Source organism: Merops nubicus, unplaced genomic scaffold, assembly GCF_000691845.1.
Source record: "Merops nubicus isolate BGI_N331 unplaced genomic scaffold, ASM69184v1 scaffold21097, whole genome shotgun sequence".
Taxonomy (NCBI): domain Eukaryota; kingdom Metazoa; phylum Chordata; class Aves; order Coraciiformes; family Meropidae; genus Merops; species Merops nubicus.
In genome coordinates this window covers 25722-42789 of record NW_008621252.1, presented here as the reverse complement: position 1 = coordinate 42789, position 17068 = coordinate 25722, and the positions used below count along the sequence as shown (strand labels likewise).

Here is a 17068-nt window from a genome sequence, read left to right as displayed (position 1 = left end):
GGGCGGCGCTGGGCCGCGCTTGGAGGCCTTCCCTCTTCCTCCTTCCTCTGGAGTGCCTCCGTGGGTCTCGGCTGGGCGTTCGGGCGCGGGGGCTGCGGGGCTCTGTCGTGGGGGAGGCTCTGACAGGCGGCTGGGCTCCCTGTCTCAGCAGAGACCAAGGGCTCGACCCTGCTTCAAGGACTTGGGAGTGTGGAAGTTGCGTGCTTCTGTTTTTCTTCTACTTCTTGCGCCAGAATCTTTGATTGTTGTGGAGTTTGTTCTTGTATTTCTGTATCTTTCTTCTTTCCATAATCTGGCTTTTACTAGAGGGGACTTAAGGGCAGAAACTGCCAGTTCTTGAATGTTGAAAAGTCCTTGCTATGCTATGCAAAATATTAGTAGGAAAGAAATTATTAAACGAGCTATTTACATTTCCGGGATTAGGGTGCATTTGTCAGTGTCCTGGGAAGCAGTACCAGGGAGGAAAGGATTATACTTTCTGGCTTGTACTTGAAAGTTTTTCCTGAGTATGCCAGGTCATGTGGCTGAGAGTGACAGTGATGTCTCTATACATCTGGAAAAAAACCAGAAAAGTCTAGGTGTATACAGTATGTGTCACAGAGCTCTCAAATTCTGAGACTGAGTGTAGTGCTCTAAATTAAAAGGATGTAAGACCAAAGACTTAATCAGCAACTAGAGCTGTTGCTTTCAGGGTGAGTGGCTGTGCTGCAGCTCTGCTGGGTAACCTTTGACTAGTGGAAACCTGTCGCCTTGCCATGTGTCCTGGAGCTCATGAGCTGTCAGGAGTAAGGAATACAAATTCTGTTACTCATTCCTTAGGGAGACACATGGAAATAACACTACAAAAAGTGCTATTAGAGATTTCTTCTCTGGATGTATTCGTTAATTCTGTCTCAAATATGAGTCACTGGTCATGCAGCTTCTTCAAAGGAGAAAGTCAGAGGACAGCTCAGGTGTCTGATTTGAGCTATTGGTCTTCCTGGTTAGAAGTGTCTTCATAAAAGAGTGGATAAATGAAAATGGGGTTAAGGGCTATTTAAAATATGAATAAAAAAGTACAGCTCTTTACTCTTTCCTTTTGGAAAATTAATAATTATTAGAAGGGGGTTAATGTAAGTATCTTTCAAACTGTTAGAGAAATACACGCATTTGTCAATACTGGAAGGCTTGACTGTAGTTGTAATTAAATAAAAGTATCTGGTCTATATTATACATCTGGGAACTTGAAACCTGTTTGACCTTAGAATCACTCAAATTTAACATCATATTAGTTAAGGTTTGAAAGGTAACATTAATTTTGCTATGGAAATATTTCTTTGTCAGTCTGTGAATGGCAAAAGTTAATAGGTAACTTTTTCCCTCAAAAGGTTTTATGTGAGTTCTGAGCACTGAGTCTGCCAGTAAATAGTGGTTTTGAGTAAAAAAAAAAAAACTTAATAGTTTCAGAAGCCACAAATAGATGTGAAAGATATGATCAGCTGAATCTGTGAAGACCTTTTACTGAGGATCTCTGCTAGGTTCCATACTCTTGTGCAGCTTAAATTCTGCATTGTTAACATCTCAGTTCTCATGAAGACATCATCTTTAACTGCCCAAGGCAAATGTCTCAAATAATGCTTCCTTCTAGGCTTTCTGTCTCTGATTTGTAGCTTGAGTCATATTAGGAGAAACAGTTCTAGGTAGTTGCTGATGTGAAGTTCTGCAGCAGCAACCACAGAGCTCGGTGGAGTTCCTCACTGCTGCTGTGAGGCACAGGACTGACAGCAGCCCCACTTTTTTTTGTGGGCTGTGAAAGAGCAGCATGCAACTTTCTGGAAAAATGCAAAACTTCCTTTCAAATGGCATCATTATTTGCCACCTTCCACAAGGCAATAAGACAGTGAAATGACAAAAACTGTTGGGTATGGAAATAAAATCTGTGTATAGATATATTTTTTTTAATTTATTGATTATCAAAGAAACTTTAAAGCTAAGCATTGTTTGAAGGGATGGAAGAGGATGAGAATGCCAAATTTGGAGTCTGAAAAGGAAGTTAAATTAAGTGCTTACTGCATGAACATTTTATGTCCTTCATAGGTGGCTTGAAACGTCCTGTTCATAAGCATATGCATAAGGAATGCTCTTGGCACACCTTGATAAGTTACTTTGGCCTAAACATCGATTCCCTCTTGTAAAAACCTGTAAGTAAAATAAATGTAATTTGATTTAAGATTGTTTTGATGATTTGCTTGCTGATCACAGCGTGATCTGCTTGTAGTAGGAAAAGTGTATACTAGTTACCTTGTTTTGTAAAACAGGCAAATCTTTGGTTATATGAACTGACACTGTAACAAAGACTCTACAGGCTGAATCATTTATTGTGTTTCACAGAAATGGCAGCTCAGAAAAGGAAGTCTGTGTTAGTGGAGCCTTCTGCTAAACGTCCCAAGCTGGACAAGAACAGCAAACCAGCGCTGGCGAAGAAGGAAAGGGAGGTGTCAGATTCAAAACATGCTTCAAATAAATCGAAGCCTAATCACTGTGCAGTGCAGGATAAAACTGTACTTAAAACCTCTGTCAGCTCACACAGGTCAGTGCCAAAACAATAAGTCATTGTTCTAGGTTATCTTTGAGGTCTTCATTCTGCTTAGATTGTTTCTGTAGTAATTTATTTGAGTTAAAGATACAGCTAAATATTTAAATAGTGCTAGTGGGAAGGTCAGCCTTAAATCATGAAGTATGATATCTGCTTATGTGATCTTCCTTTGGAACTGTGTTGATGTCTTGAAATCCAAAAAGACTTCCTTTCTGAAAGGAAGAGTTTCTGAAGCAAAGATAAGTCTAATACTATATAAGCAAATACTTTATTTGAAAGCCACAAATGTCAACAATTAAAATCTACTAGAGATGCTAAAAAGCATTCACATGGGGTTCATAGTTCAGTCTTGCCATTTCTAAAAAACATTATGTACTACACTTGAGACTGGATCTTAGAAATTCTTCAGTACAAGGGTGGTGAAACTCTGGAATAGATTGCTCAGAGAGGCTGTGGATGGATGGGTCCTCCTTGAAGGGTTCAAGGCCAGGTTAGATGAGACCTTGAGCAGCCTAGTCTAGTTGAGAGGTGGGAGGTTGGACTACATGATCTCTAGGGTCCCTTCAGACTGAGCCGTTCTGTGACTTAAGAGTAACCAGGTGGAAATGAAGTCTTTTTAGAATGATTCTAAAGAAAATTCTAAAAGTAGTGAGGGTGTAACATCTAGTGTTTTTAAAAAGAAAATAAAAAGAGGAAGATGTTAACAGGAATGAAAAGAGTCTTATGGCAAATTCTACTTTCTGGATGCTGTGAAAAAATAATATTTTGCATGTTTCAGTGACAGCACAAATGAACCTGAAGTAGGAGCACGCATGACTACGAGATCATCAGCACTCAACTCGAGTCATAAAACAGTACTGGACAAAAAGGCCCCACAGCAGCCTAAACCTGCAAAAAATAAGGAGGTATGCCAGCAAAAATCTGTGCAAGACATTCCTAAGTCAACATGCATAACTGCATCAAGTGAGCCAGTAATGAGGAGATCACAGAGACTGCAGCAGTTAACACATGTACAGGAACCAGCAAGATCCCTGCGCAGCAGAGAAGTTAGAGAAGAAAAAGCTCTGGAAGTCAAGCAAAGTAGCCAGGCAAAAAGACACTCTCACAGTGTTGCAGCAAAAGTGCTTAAATCTGCTGGGGAGAAAAAAGAGCAGAAAATGACAAAAAAAGCCCCAAACACCACAAAAGAGGACAAGGAAATACGTGTAGAAGTGACCAGCTCTCTGAAAGAGAAAAAATGTAAAGCAGACAGTAAAAATGGTAGTTCCAACAGCTTTCAACAGAACCCTCAAGGGTCGTCATCGTGTCCTGATGAAAGCCTTGAGGAAGTCAAGAAAGACCAAATGGACCCTGTATCTCTGTCACAATCTCCTATTCCTAGCAACACAAAGACAGTGGAGACAGATTCTCCTAAGCCAAATTCGAAGACAGCATCTAAGGAAAAACAAATACATCAGAATGTAAAAACCAGTCCAAAACCAAAAAACACTTCACAGCCATCTGTAAGTGAAACAAACGTGACTGATCAAGCAGAGAGCAATGCAAGATCCAAAAGGGTAAGCATCCTTGAACTCTGTGAAGAAATCGCAGGTGAGATTGAATCGGATACCGTGGAGGTGAAAAAAGATTCCCCTAGTGCTGAGCCCAGCAAACCTGCAGAGAAGCTTGCTGAAGTGCAGCCTCCACAGGGTGAAATGCTCACTCAGAAAGAACCCACTCAGAGTACTCAGTGCAAGCGCTTTTTCCCTAGCAAAAAAGGAATGCCTGTCAAGTGCACCCTGAATGGTAGAAATAACTCCTCAAACAAAAACTCTAAATGGACCAAAATTAAGTTACTGAAAGCTAGTAATGTGAAGCAAAGCAGCTTACACTCTGCAAATGTCCCCAAGCTTTCTTTGTTGAAAGATTACCCTGAAGTTTCAGAGGCAAGTCAGACAGCTACAGAAGCAGAGCTTTTGGAGGCACAAGGCAAGCTGTCAGTGATGGGACTCTCTGAGGATGAAAGTGCAACTGGTGTGCAGGAGAAGTCGGAGCCTTTCTCTGAAAGTGCTGGCACAAAAGAAGTGACATTAGAAATGAAGCAGCCCACAAAGAGAGGTGCAGAAAACGGCTTGGTGCAGAATGTGACAAAACACGCGTGTGAGGGGAGCACAGAGGAGGTAACTCAGTGTAATTGTGGTGTGTGGTGGGAGGGGGTTCGGAGTGTGTTCTCTTTGCTGAGAAGGCCATCCTCAGAAAATGTGTTGTAACAATGACTTCATTTTGCAGTAACTTAAAATTTCCGAATGTATTAAAGATCCTTTACTGGTGCTGTGTCATAGATGGGATGATGGTGAGCTGGAAGATGAATCTGTTCCATCCTTTTAGGTTCTGCAGTTAACTCAGTGTTGAGCAGTAAAATTTCCTGCTGGAGCTGGAGGTTGTACAGATTCATACGGACCCTTTTTGATGACTTGAAGTTTTCTGTTCTGAAAAGGTGTTAAAAGAAGTGAGAGGGGGCAAGTGTTCTCTATCTGAATAAGCTTCTATTGAAATTTAAGATTTTAAAGACAAAAGTGTTCTACAGGAACTATTTTACAAGCTTATATATAAAACAAAATTATTTTTTTTTCAAAATTAATACCACAAGCTTCAACATGGACTAGCTGATCAATTGCATCCTCTTTGCTTAAAGCAACGTAGGAATTGGAAACCTGATGCTGTATTCTAAGATACTAATTAACTCACTAATTTTGTTAATAGGTTAGAGGCATTAGTTTGGAGTTTTTACTTGTTTTCTGTTTTGTTTAGAACTTCCAATTATGTTTGGAATCAAGTCCAGAAGTTTCTCCAGTAGAGCGTGTTACAGCTCCTAAACCACCAAAACAATTAAAAAAAGAACCTGGAGAAGGTGAACATCAAGGTAACTGTTTACTACTAGTTTTTTCTCTTCTTCTGACCAATTATATGGGAAGCATAAGTCTTCTTTTTAGAGGAGCATTTCACAGAATGAGGTAATTTGGTGCAATCCTTCTGGTATTGCAGCTGTTCACCAGGGTCTTCACAGATCTTTTGTGTCACACCCATGGCCACTTTACTGGCAGTCAATGTCCTTTAATCTCTGGGCTGAGCAGTGAGAGGGAAATGTCTCTGTTTCTACCCAGCTCCACTTTTAGTGCATATTTTTGCTCTGTGCATGAGTATTTTAATGCTTGAATGTGCTCCATTTGAAGAAAAGTGAAGTGAAAGCTTTTCAAACAAACAGAAGGTCCCCCAACCAAATCCTTTCCTTTTCCATGTTATAAAGTAGTAAAACATCCATATTTATTTGAGGTCTTCTCTTGAATGGGTTTCTTGTAAGGATTCTCTGTTGCTTACCATTTCCTTTGAAGAAGTATCCACATTTCTTCCTCTGAATTTGTTCTACTTGATCTTGACAAGACTACTGAGTAATCACTCCCCTGTTTTTGTTATATAGTTTTTACTTACCAGCCTGTGAATGCAGCTTGTCAAACCTTATGATGGGTGTGATGTGAATGTTTTCACTCAAGTACATTTGACTAAGAAATATTATTGATGAATCACTAACATCATCTCTTCATTAGCTGAACTCTTGAGATTTCATTCCTTTGCTTTTGGACTTTTGTTTTGTTGAGGCTTTTGTTTTGGCTTGAGTTTTTTGTTCTTGTTTTAAATCTGAACCTGATTTTGACTTCATTGTTCAACTTTTTAGCTTTACCAAATAGGCTTTTTTCTCCTGCTGCTGTAGGGTATTTTTGAAGGGAAAAGTGCTCTTAATTGTACTAGTAGAGAATGTAAAAAATGTGGGGTTTTTTTCTTTCTTTGTTTTGCTATTCTTGGTTGCTTCTTTTCTTTAAGTGTTATAGAGCACGCCTTAGGTGAGGGCATATGATACACTTATGGATCTTAATACTCTGCATGGTGCTGTTTCTATGGGTGGCACTTCAAACAGATGTAAACTCCTACATAGTTTCACTGCTGGCCTTGTTTAGCTGCTGGCAAACTGCTCTGCAGAGCTGCTGTGGAAATGTTGAAGAAAACAGTGTATTTTTTTAAGTATATGTGGAGGAAATCAAATCCTGCCTCAAGGTTGCATCTTTTTTTTATTGGCCTTTGAACAATTGCAGCATTGTCTTGAATACATTTTTGCAAATTGCTGTTTGTGTAGCTCTAATTTCCTTTGGAACTAAGAAGTTTATAATAAAGTTGTAATCTTTGATTCATTTTAGATGTGGCTCCCAAGCAGCTGACACAAACTTCACTTACAAATCAAACTTCTGAAACTGAGAACAGGTATGGTACTTGATATGTTGTGAAATTAAAGTAACCTTGCATGGATTTGAGAGGTTTTATTGTGAGACTAACTGTTCTATTGTCTCCCAGACTCAGCTTTCTATTTCAGATAAGTGACTTGTCCCTCATAAAAAGTAGGCTTTTGTATTACCCAGTTAAGATGACATGTTTTTATTTTGTCAAGAAAATTATTATAAAAGGTATTTATAGCTGCACATTTATTTTTAAAAGTAGAATTTATCAGAATGTTATGAGTTGGGAAAACATTTCTAATATCTCTTCCTCAAATCAGATGGTAACCAGGGTTTACAACATGATTTTCACTTAGTGAATTATTTAACTTCTGGAGGAGTTTTCTAATCCATAAATCATGGGAGTCTTGTATATATGAAATCTTTTTGGGTAGGGAAGAGAGGTTTTAACTTGAGATTACTTTGTGATTGCTGTGAAATGAAGGTGTCAGCTGCCATATAAAAAAAAGTGTGTTCTAACTGCTAACCAAATTATTCGTACTACTAAGAGTTCAAATTTGTGTTTTATCCTTGATCATGTTGATTGTAGTAATTTTTGAACTATTCTGACATAATCTCTGGTTTTAGCTGGTGACAAGCTAAAGACAGTAATTTCTCTGTAGCCCATACCTTTAACAGCAGCATGGTTGGCACAGTGGCTGCTGACACTGTTTTTTGTACTTGTAATGGAAGTTAGAAGTTTGTTTTCAGTACATCTCTTTGAGGCCAGATAAACAATTCTGGCTAACCAGCCCTTTTCTACAAATTGAAAAACTCTACTACTATGGAATTTCACAGAAGATGGGTGGTAAGGGAGGTGTAAAACTAGTTCAATGATGATTTTTAGATTTTTTTCAATAAATATTAAAATCACTTCTTTTTTTTTTCCCCTGTTTATTCTTAACTGCCAAACAGCTTTATGGTATCTACTCAGATTTATTAAGGTTTATATTGAGCTTTCTTACCCTCCTTTCCATACACTATGTGAGATTTAAGCCATCATTCTTGCTGTGGCACTCCTGCTGTGACATGCAGTAACGTGCATATCTACAGCACAGCTCTCTTCAGGGCTTTGTAAGAAGAGGTTGCAGTGGGAAAAGACAACTCATCAAGTAGCTACTTAATGCAAGTTTTGGGGCACGTGACTGGAATCAAAAAAATAGCTGTGATTTAGCACAGAAAAATGCTGGTTTCAAAATGTCTGGCAAGAGTTGTTATTTGTGAGAAAGCTCATTGAATCAACCTACTACATGTACTCCAGCAGCTGCTACCATTAAGTCTTTGGCCCTGTGTCCTTAGCTTGCTCAGAAACAGAAAATATGTAAATACCTAGTTGAAGTACCAATATTTTTGTGTGTTTCGTTTGGGTGATCTCCACGAATTTTAAACAGATCTGGAATTAATGTAATTTCTCCCCTGAATAAAGTAGCAAGTTCATAGAGTAACTTTGTTGTTGATGTATTCTAGGACTTTCCAGTGTTTCTTTCAGTCGTGACCAGGGGAAACTTAAACTGAGTGAAATTCTAGTGATATCCATCCATTTATTCCCCAGGTCCTCTTTGCTGCCAGCCATCAGAAGAGAATAAGTTTGAATTGAACTTGAGAAGTTTATGACACCTGGTTTCTATTGCCCACCTAAATTTGTGGGAAAAGTTACCTGGTCTGCTTTAGCAGCCTGGTGTGTGATACCTAAAACTAGGAACCTAAAGCTTATGTAGGAAATATATAGCATTAGGCACCATCAGCCACACTCTGAAAATGGCTCACTTGAATGCTTGGGTTAATGGGTGTGACTAACCTACCCCACCTGATTATAGAAATGTAATATTTAAATTTTTATCCACACACACAAAAATTTTGTAACTAGACTAGTCAGAAACAGTATTTTTTGGTTAATCTAATCCTTTCATTTCCTTATTTTTCCATTTGAATTACAAAGTAAAATACATAGGACTGTGTTTTGGGTAATTAACTTGGATTTGCATCTGATTAAAGTTTAGTTTATGCTAGTCACAGGAGCTTTGAGTATCTAGGCTTAGATGTATAAGCAGTCCCTTTTTTAACATGACATATATTTATATTTCAAGGGTTCCATTGTCAAATCCTTCAATAGCATCAAAATGCAGTAGCCTACCACCTGAGGAACATATTCAGAAGTTAAAAGAAGCAGGAAAAGATGGTGATAAGCAACTGATCATAGTAAGTAATAACCTTTTTAGTAAGGCTTATAGCATCTTGAAGGAATTACTTCTGAATTTGCAGTACGTGTTTTTATGGACTTGTCTAAAAATCATTCCTTATACATACTACTGTTACCATTGTAAGTGATTTGGGAAAGAAGGACTTGTACTGGATTGTCATTCATCATTGGTACAAAAATGATGGCAGATAGACTAATGTTTAAAGCTGATTATTCTTAAATTTATGCTTTTTTTTTTTAATAGAACGTCTGTTGGATACAAATACAGTTGTTTTAGGGAGAATGATTTTGCCCTTATGTGCAAAATCCCAGTTTGCTAAAGTTTCAGATTTCTAGTGAAGGTTCATCCTGCAGATTGTGTGCAAAATTAGTATCAACAGATTTATTTCTACATCATTCAAGTGTCCCTTGTTCTGAGACAGATTTTCCTGTGGATGCTCTCATAGTCACCACGTTTAAACAGCAATACTAGTTTGGTTATTTGTTCTTTTTGCTGTTAGCTACCAAGGGCAGCTAGCACTTTTGAAACAAGAAAATGCAAAATGGGAAGGAAGAGTGACACACAGTAATTCTACCATCTTGTAGGATCACACGACTGGAGGGTGAAACAGTTGGAGTTTTTGGTTGTGTTTTGTTTTGTGTTTCTAATAATCCACATACCAGATAATTCTTGAGAAGTTAAAGGCTAGAGCTGTGAAGCTACAGAGCAGAATTCAGGCTGTCAGGAAGGAGGGTTCTATAGTAAGCTAACTTATTTTTGCTCATACAGTAATAGAGCTTGACTGAAGAGTTGTAGGATCTTTGGCAAGAAGACACAACTTTCTGCTTAGCTGCTGAAGAGAGGTTGTGTAGCTCTCCTGTTACAGCATTCATAGGAAAGAGGTTTTTTGCAACTTATTGTCTGTGCTGACAGCATTCTTGGCTTTAACCCAAATTATTAAGAGAGTAATATATATTTTTTCCCTTGGGTGTTCAACAGTAAAAATTTTAAGTTACCTAGTGAAATTTTAGAGTATAAAGACTGGGCCATCAGTGAAGAACACTGAGGAGAATGAGAGAGAACTAGTTTGTTTTCTGTATTTTTGGAAAATGCCAGTGAGCACTGCATTTAATCTTTAAATGTGTAAATAATAGCTTCATAATATCTAATGTATTTTGGCACTTCATAGAAATCTAATTCACTTTGATTTCAGTTCAGGGTAGGCTTTTTATTGTGTTGAAAGGGCATTTTGGTGATACCTGTAGGTCATTTCACTAAGAAAGCATTAGGTAAAGTGTGCTCTGTTATCTTTTACCTGTGGGAAAACTGCTTTTAGCATTGTTGGAATGTGTAGAGGAACTCAGATATTTTAAGCCATTTTGTAAAATACTATCCTCAACATTAGTTAGGTTGGAGATGAGACAGCTATAATGGTCAGAAGGACAGAGTTAAAAACTCTGAGGCTGAACGAGCATATCAGGAACTGGTCTGAAACCAGGATAACAAGAACAGAAGGCCCTTAAGACTGCAGGACAGGATGACCTCAAAAGTTAAAACAATCAGAAACAAGACACAATAATCAAGAGCAGTATCTAAAGGCAGTAAAATTCTGTCAACATTTGTAGATAATACCTTGTTATGGCTTCTTACACAAACCAGAGAAAAATATCGAGGTGCTGTGGTGATTTTAGTACTAAACCCCACACCTCTAGGAGGAGAATTTAAATGTAGATGTAGGACCATGCCAGTATAGTGGATTAGGTAATAGTATAATGAATTAGGTAACTGATGGAGCATGCATACAAACTTTCTGCTGTAAAATCATGTACCAAATCATACATCATTTCTTGGTTATTTGTCCTGTGTGTGAACTGCTGCTGTTTGAGCCAGCAGTGTGCTGGGTTTGTGGTTTATCTCCCAGCAGCCTTTTCTGCAGAACCAAAATAAAGCAACTGACTCGAGTCCTGTGTACAAGTTGGTTGACTTTGCACACTGGGTAAAGGACCTTTTTTGGGGAGGACTACAGTTACATCTAGAATAGTTTGTGCTAGCATCTGGAGGGGAAAAATCACTATGTTGACTTCTAAAGTACCAGACTTCGCTCATATGGGTACTCAAAAGATTGAGGATTAAGTGTATGTAACAAAATAAGGTCCCTTTTGTAATGAATAGCTCTGTTTGCAAAACCAGGATGAATTTCTTAAATGTGAATGTCCAGGCTTCTTGTAATGATCCTCTGAGAACAGGGGAAGGATTAATTTTGCTTTAAAAGCTGTTGAGGTTGAAATTTCTCCTCTACATAGAGCAGTGTTACTACACACATTCAGATCACTCAAATTAGCATTTAGAGTGTCTGTAAAAAAATTTTATAGTCAATAGCTAGAAATAATTTTTATTTCATGTTTCTAGAGCATTGTGTAAGTGAAGCAATTTCATTATTGTTCTTTGCCTTGAGTAAAGTTGGGAAGTCATGTTTTTATTCTTAGTAAGGAACATTTAACATGCAGTTTGTTACACTTTTTTTTAAAAAAAAGAAATGCTTGAAAGGTGCCATTTTGGGCTTTCTACTGTGAGATCTGATTCTTTTGGAGGTTTGTCAAGCAATTCCATCTTTATGTACTGAATTATATTTTCTTTTAGTAACTGAAGCAGAAAAACTAGCCAGGGTTAGTTTGACCCAGCACATGATACACCACCTTTGTTTTGCTGGTTTTTTGCAATTGACTTTTCCTAGTGTTTTGCATTTGTTTGACATCTGTCCTTTAATTGCCTTTAGAGTTTCTGAGGCTCATAGTCTGGGATGTTACAACACTGTCTGTGTATTCTAACCTGTGAGTTTCCTAAGCTATATTTAGTGGGGTGTTATAAATCTAGTCTCTTTTCCACAGTATGATTTATATTTTTATATTTAATCCTTAAAGATAGATCTTACTTTCCTTCTTCTCACATATAATTGCTATAATGAATAGAGCAATTTTCTGTTTTTCTTCAGTAATATAACCTTTAACAAGCTTTAAGACTGTAACAGAAGTGAAGTAATACAACTTCCTTTTGTAAAATAAATACTTGGTAGCTGTACTTGCAGCATTCTCTTTCTTTGTACACATCTAGTTATCTGAGCAGCTTTCTATCATAAAATTATCTTCATTTTGTGGTGGTACATCTAAGACAAAAGATGACAGATTTGCTTGCAGTCATACTTCTTAAAAAGCAAGTCTCTTTGGAGCATAGAACTTCAGCTGAAAACAGCAAGGAATCTAATGCTGCAAATAACTTAAAAAACCAGGGACAGGTTAGGATGGTGTTTGAAGTGTTGTGTGAAGATTTAGGCTCACTCTGGGGAGAGTATCATCTCTTTTTCTGCAGAAAGGATTTCTTTCTACAGAAGTGATTTCTTATGATGCTGAAGAAAGCTGCATAGCTGTTTTGCTTCCTTAAACTGCTAATGCCTGGTTGGCAGTTTCTCTGAAGAACTGGAGGATGGCTTTTGGGCAGTGTTTTGGTGTTCACATGAGTTATGTGCTGCCTCTTAACTGTAAGCCCAGTGTAAACAAGGCACTGGTTGCTGCATAAGTGGCTGGGGAGGGAGCAGTCACTCTTCCTTTCTTTCCACACAAATCTTAACACTTTTCCATTTCTACTTCAGTGCAGCAACCCAGATTTTTCTATCAAATTCAGGTGTCCTTTGCCCTCAAGGGAAGAATGTTTTATAAGGTTAGGTGGGGACCTGCTACAAACATTCAGACACCAAGGCCACTGACACTGTGGTGTGGGTTAACTGGCAGGCAGCTAGACACTGTGCAGCTACTCACTCCCTCCTAAGAAACAGGATGGGGCAGAAAACTCATGGGCTGAGATAAGAACAGTGTTAACAGATAAAGGAAAAAATGTGTGTGGGCAAGCAAAGCAAAATAAAGAATGAATTTGCTGCTTCCCATGGGGTTGCAGGTGTTGAGCCATCTCCAGGGAAGCAGGACTTCCTCATGTAACACTGTTAACTCCAAATATCCTCCTCTTCCTCCCTCTTTCCCCCAGCTCTTGTTGCTCAGCATGGCATTATAGTATGGAACACCCTGCTGGTCAGCTGTCCAGGCTGTCCCCTCCCAGCTCCTGTGTGCCCCCAGCCTGCTGGCTGCTGGGAGGGGATGGGAAACAGGGAAGAGCTCCATGTGCTGTGTGAGCACTGTGCAGCAAGAGCACTGTCCTGCTCACAGATCTAAAACACAGCACCTGAGCAGCTGCTGGGAAAGCAATGAACCTTATCCCAGCCAAAACCAGCACACATTGGGACACATGCTCCAGTAGTCCTTAATTATGTTTTTATATGGGTTGAAAGTGGATTAATTGTCCGTTGTAAATATTGTGCAGGTTTGTTTTTTAACTTTGTATTTTTTTCATGTTACTGATGACCAGTGAGGAGATCACTTCATGATGGTTAATGACCCTCCATTTTAATTTTTCAAATACATTAGGATTAGATTAGTTCTGAAAGTTTCAGGTTGATTTATATCCCTTGGCTAAAATGGCATTTCAGAGAGATGGGTACTGGTGATGGGGGTTTGTTGTTGGTTGGGGTGTTTTTCTAAATTCCACAATCTTCATTTTTAAGTGAAACTTGTTTCTGAGTGGGGTCATGTCTTCTGATCCTCCTGATCAGTGAGGGGTCTTCCCATCAGCTTCAGTCTTGAATGCATCTTTCACTGGAATAGCTTTCTTTGACCTTTTCATTTTATGTGGAGAGCCCAACAATCTTTGTTTTTCCTTCCTGTTCTTCTTGTATTTCCTTTCCAGCCTGCCTGTTTCTGTGGCTGGGTTTTATTCTTTGTTCTATGAGAAGACTAGAGGAAAAAATAATCTTCCTCTAACTAACATTAGGTAATCAAGAAAGAGGTGACCTAATCTGTGCCTGAAGAGAGAGGGGAAAAAAAGGGCCACTTTTCATCTCCTACAGAGGCACCATATGCCTTTTTTGCTTGCAGGGCTCCTTATTCCACATATGGAGGATCAGCAGACATGCACCTTCACAGAGAAGATGTTGGTAAGACTTTTCTTTCTGTCTAACACAGAATTAAGAAACCCACCTGGAGATTAAGGCAGAGTTGTCACAATATTCAATTGCAGCTAGCCTTGAAACAGTGGGTCTCACATATCCTGTGCTGGTATTGAGGAGTGCCTGAGATGCTGGGAATGCTTATTTGCCATCTACACATGTAGAATTTGCTTAGGAAATAAAAGTATCTTTTTAGAAAAGTCAGTTTTAAATAGAGTAACATTATTCTGCTTGTAAACCCACATTTACTTAAATCCTGCTCTGAAAAACTTCCCTAAGTCCTGATAGTCGAATCTCTTAAATTTTCTTTCTGGTTGTGACAAGTGAACAGTTTATCCTCCAGTACCCAGTATCTGATGTTTACTGAGAAGAATTTTTTTTCCCCAAAAATCCCAGTTTTTTATTTACTCTCCTATGTGGTGCATAAGATGTTCCTGGGTGGTTTGTTGTTGTTGCTCCCTCCCCATTAGGAAGGACTGGCAACCTTTAATGCAGTGTTATTGTTTGGGAGCACTTTTCCCCTCTTGATACATGCTCCTTTCACTTTTGCCTGTGAAATATCAGGTTAAAAATAGATTCTGTATGTATTTTGTTAAAGAAGAAAAATGCATTCTTTGTAATTCCTGACTTAATTTTGTGTGTCCTGTTGGTTTTTGTTGTTGTAGTCTGCATTGAATTTACAAAGCTGGGGCCATTTGGGTTTGTTTGGTTTGTGTTTTTTTTTCTCTGAATCATTATGTCCCCTGGTGTGGCTGAGGTAGTACTTCAGTTACACAAAAATGCTGTCTTTTCTGCTCTCAGAATACTGTAAAGTACGTGCTAAAATGTATAGTCAGCTTTTGGTAGGGCTACAGGTTTAAAATGATTGTTTTAGGTACTACAGTGTGGATTTTTTCTGATAATTCCTGTAACAGATTTTTAATATTAACCTCTGTGTGTAGCCCATCGATACAATGGAATGCACATAAAACTAGTGATATAAAAAAAAAAACCCAAATCCAAACAAAAAATCCCCTCAAAACCACAAATCCACTGATAGCAGCAACAGCCAAGAAAATCAGGCTGTAAAATACAGTATGATAGTGCTGTTCCAGGGGAACAGTCTGATCCTGGAGCCTTGCAGAACAGCTTGTGTACAAGGCAAGATGGGATGCCTGAGGAGCCTGACAGCTTGGAGGGTATCCTCATCACAGTTTGGTAGGAAACTAGCAGATATTTTAGCTCAAGTACCCTTAGCTTCTAGATCACTCAAATAGAAGTTGTTTCATGAGACTTAGTACTGACATGTGCTAAGTATTTTAAGTGTTGTTTTATGTAGCTGATTTTCTGATTATGTGTCTTATTTTTTGAAGTCTATTCCAAGCATCAAAGTAGTTCCCTCTTCACTTCCCTTACCTTACATAACAGGGCATGTTCTCCATCCTCAAGATAGGAAAGTCTGGTTTGATTGATTCATCTTAGGATACTCACCATACATCAACCTTCCTGCTTCTGCTGAACTGCCTTTTTTCATTTTTCATGTGTAAACTTCTGAAATGCAGAATGTTTTGGTGGCTACTTTGTTTTGAACTATATTGCTGCTTTAAAGGAAGCCTGCAGGTTAAAAAAAAAAATGTATTGGTTTCAATTTTTATACCTTCAGAAAACTCATCTTGTTCTGACTGCAGATCTAACCTCAGGGTTCATCTTTCCTTTTTCCTTCAGAAAATGGATATACTCCTGTTTCTGCTTCAGTGGGTGGTAGGAATGTATAGATTGATGTACCATTGAAGCAATGACTTCTCAGATTCAGCTTCTGTGGCTGGCTGAATTCCATACACGTGCTCCTAAAGAGAAGTTCAACTCTGAGTGTGTCTGGCCAGTTGTAGCTTTAGTCTCATCTTGGAAAGAAGCTGGTACCTCCATTTTAGGTTGCACCAGTGACTGCTGGAAATGAGTTGCTGTTGTGTAGGGAGCTGAGCTGTCATCTGGCTCTTAGATGTACTTAAAGGTATCTTTGAAGGTGGAAGGAGTAAGGAATAATTCATAAACACTTGTGGTACTGCAGAATGCTTTCTTCTGTAAAGCAGGCTTTTTTATTATCAGTGTTTTCAGCTTTTAGAAAGCAAAATTAAGTTCAGATGATCTGTTTTCTTGCAAACTGTGCACTTTGAATTTGTGCACACAGATCAGTTTCTTGTTAAAAAGCACCCTCAAGCTGTCTTCTGCTCATGTAGTACCCTAGCTTGGAGCATAATGTAACATTGTTTCTCTACTAATTGTGGTAGTTGTTAAAATAGATTAAAAGTGACATTTATTGCTGCTTCCATAAACTCAAATTTCTAAATGTAGTTTAAAAAAAGTGTATTTGAGCCTTAAGCCATAATTTAAACCATACCCTTTTGGCTAGAGTCTTCAGTCTAACTGGTATTCTTTTGCTCTTTGCAAAAGGCACCCCCTGCACCTGACACCTCACTCTGTTAGGCACTGAATCCTTAATTTGATCATGCTTCCAAATTAATGACACTGTTTTAATGAGTAAATAGCAAAGCACTAGGTACTCAGTAGTGCCCTTAGCTGTGGTAATGGTTTGTAGAGTAGGAGGGTAACCTAAATGGTCATGGGTGTCCAGTGTCTGAAAAATAAAAGTTATGAACCCTGTGCAATTAAGATAGGATGTCAAACATCATAATTAGCTATTCCCAATTAAGAGCTGGGTCTTAAGTCCTGAGAGTATGTAAAATGAGGCTTTCAATCAATGAAGAGAGGGATAAAACCCCATGATGCTATTTGATTACACTGAAATATTTGGTTTTTGTAAAAACCTAGAAGATGGTGACACACTGTTGCACATGTATTGCTGGCTGTCACAGTTGATTACCTTGAAATATTTGGGGTTTGTAATATCCTTCCAAACATTCAGGAAAACTGCCCCACCTTTGTCCCACCTCAAAGCAGTTCACAACCAAAAGAGGCAGCA

General features: G+C 38.5%; 1 protein-coding gene across 1 annotated transcript in view; it reads left to right on the top strand.

The window, feature by feature from the left end:
• The first annotated feature begins 2074 nt into the window (after positions 1–2074).
• ESCO1 (establishment of sister chromatid cohesion N-acetyltransferase 1) overlaps positions 2075–17068 on the top strand; it is a 25882-nt gene continuing 10888 nt past the window's right edge. Inside the window, exons 1-6 of the mRNA XM_008944420.1 lie at positions 2075–2180; positions 2371–2569; positions 3354–4734; positions 5366–5483; positions 6805–6868; positions 8967–9078. Of these exons, the coding sequence (XP_008942668.1) occupies positions 2373–2569; positions 3354–4734; positions 5366–5483; positions 6805–6868; positions 8967–9078 (1872 nt within the window). The 5' untranslated portion in view covers positions 2075–2180; positions 2371–2372. The remainder of the gene's footprint in view (positions 2181–2370; positions 2570–3353; positions 4735–5365; positions 5484–6804; positions 6869–8966; positions 9079–17068) is intronic.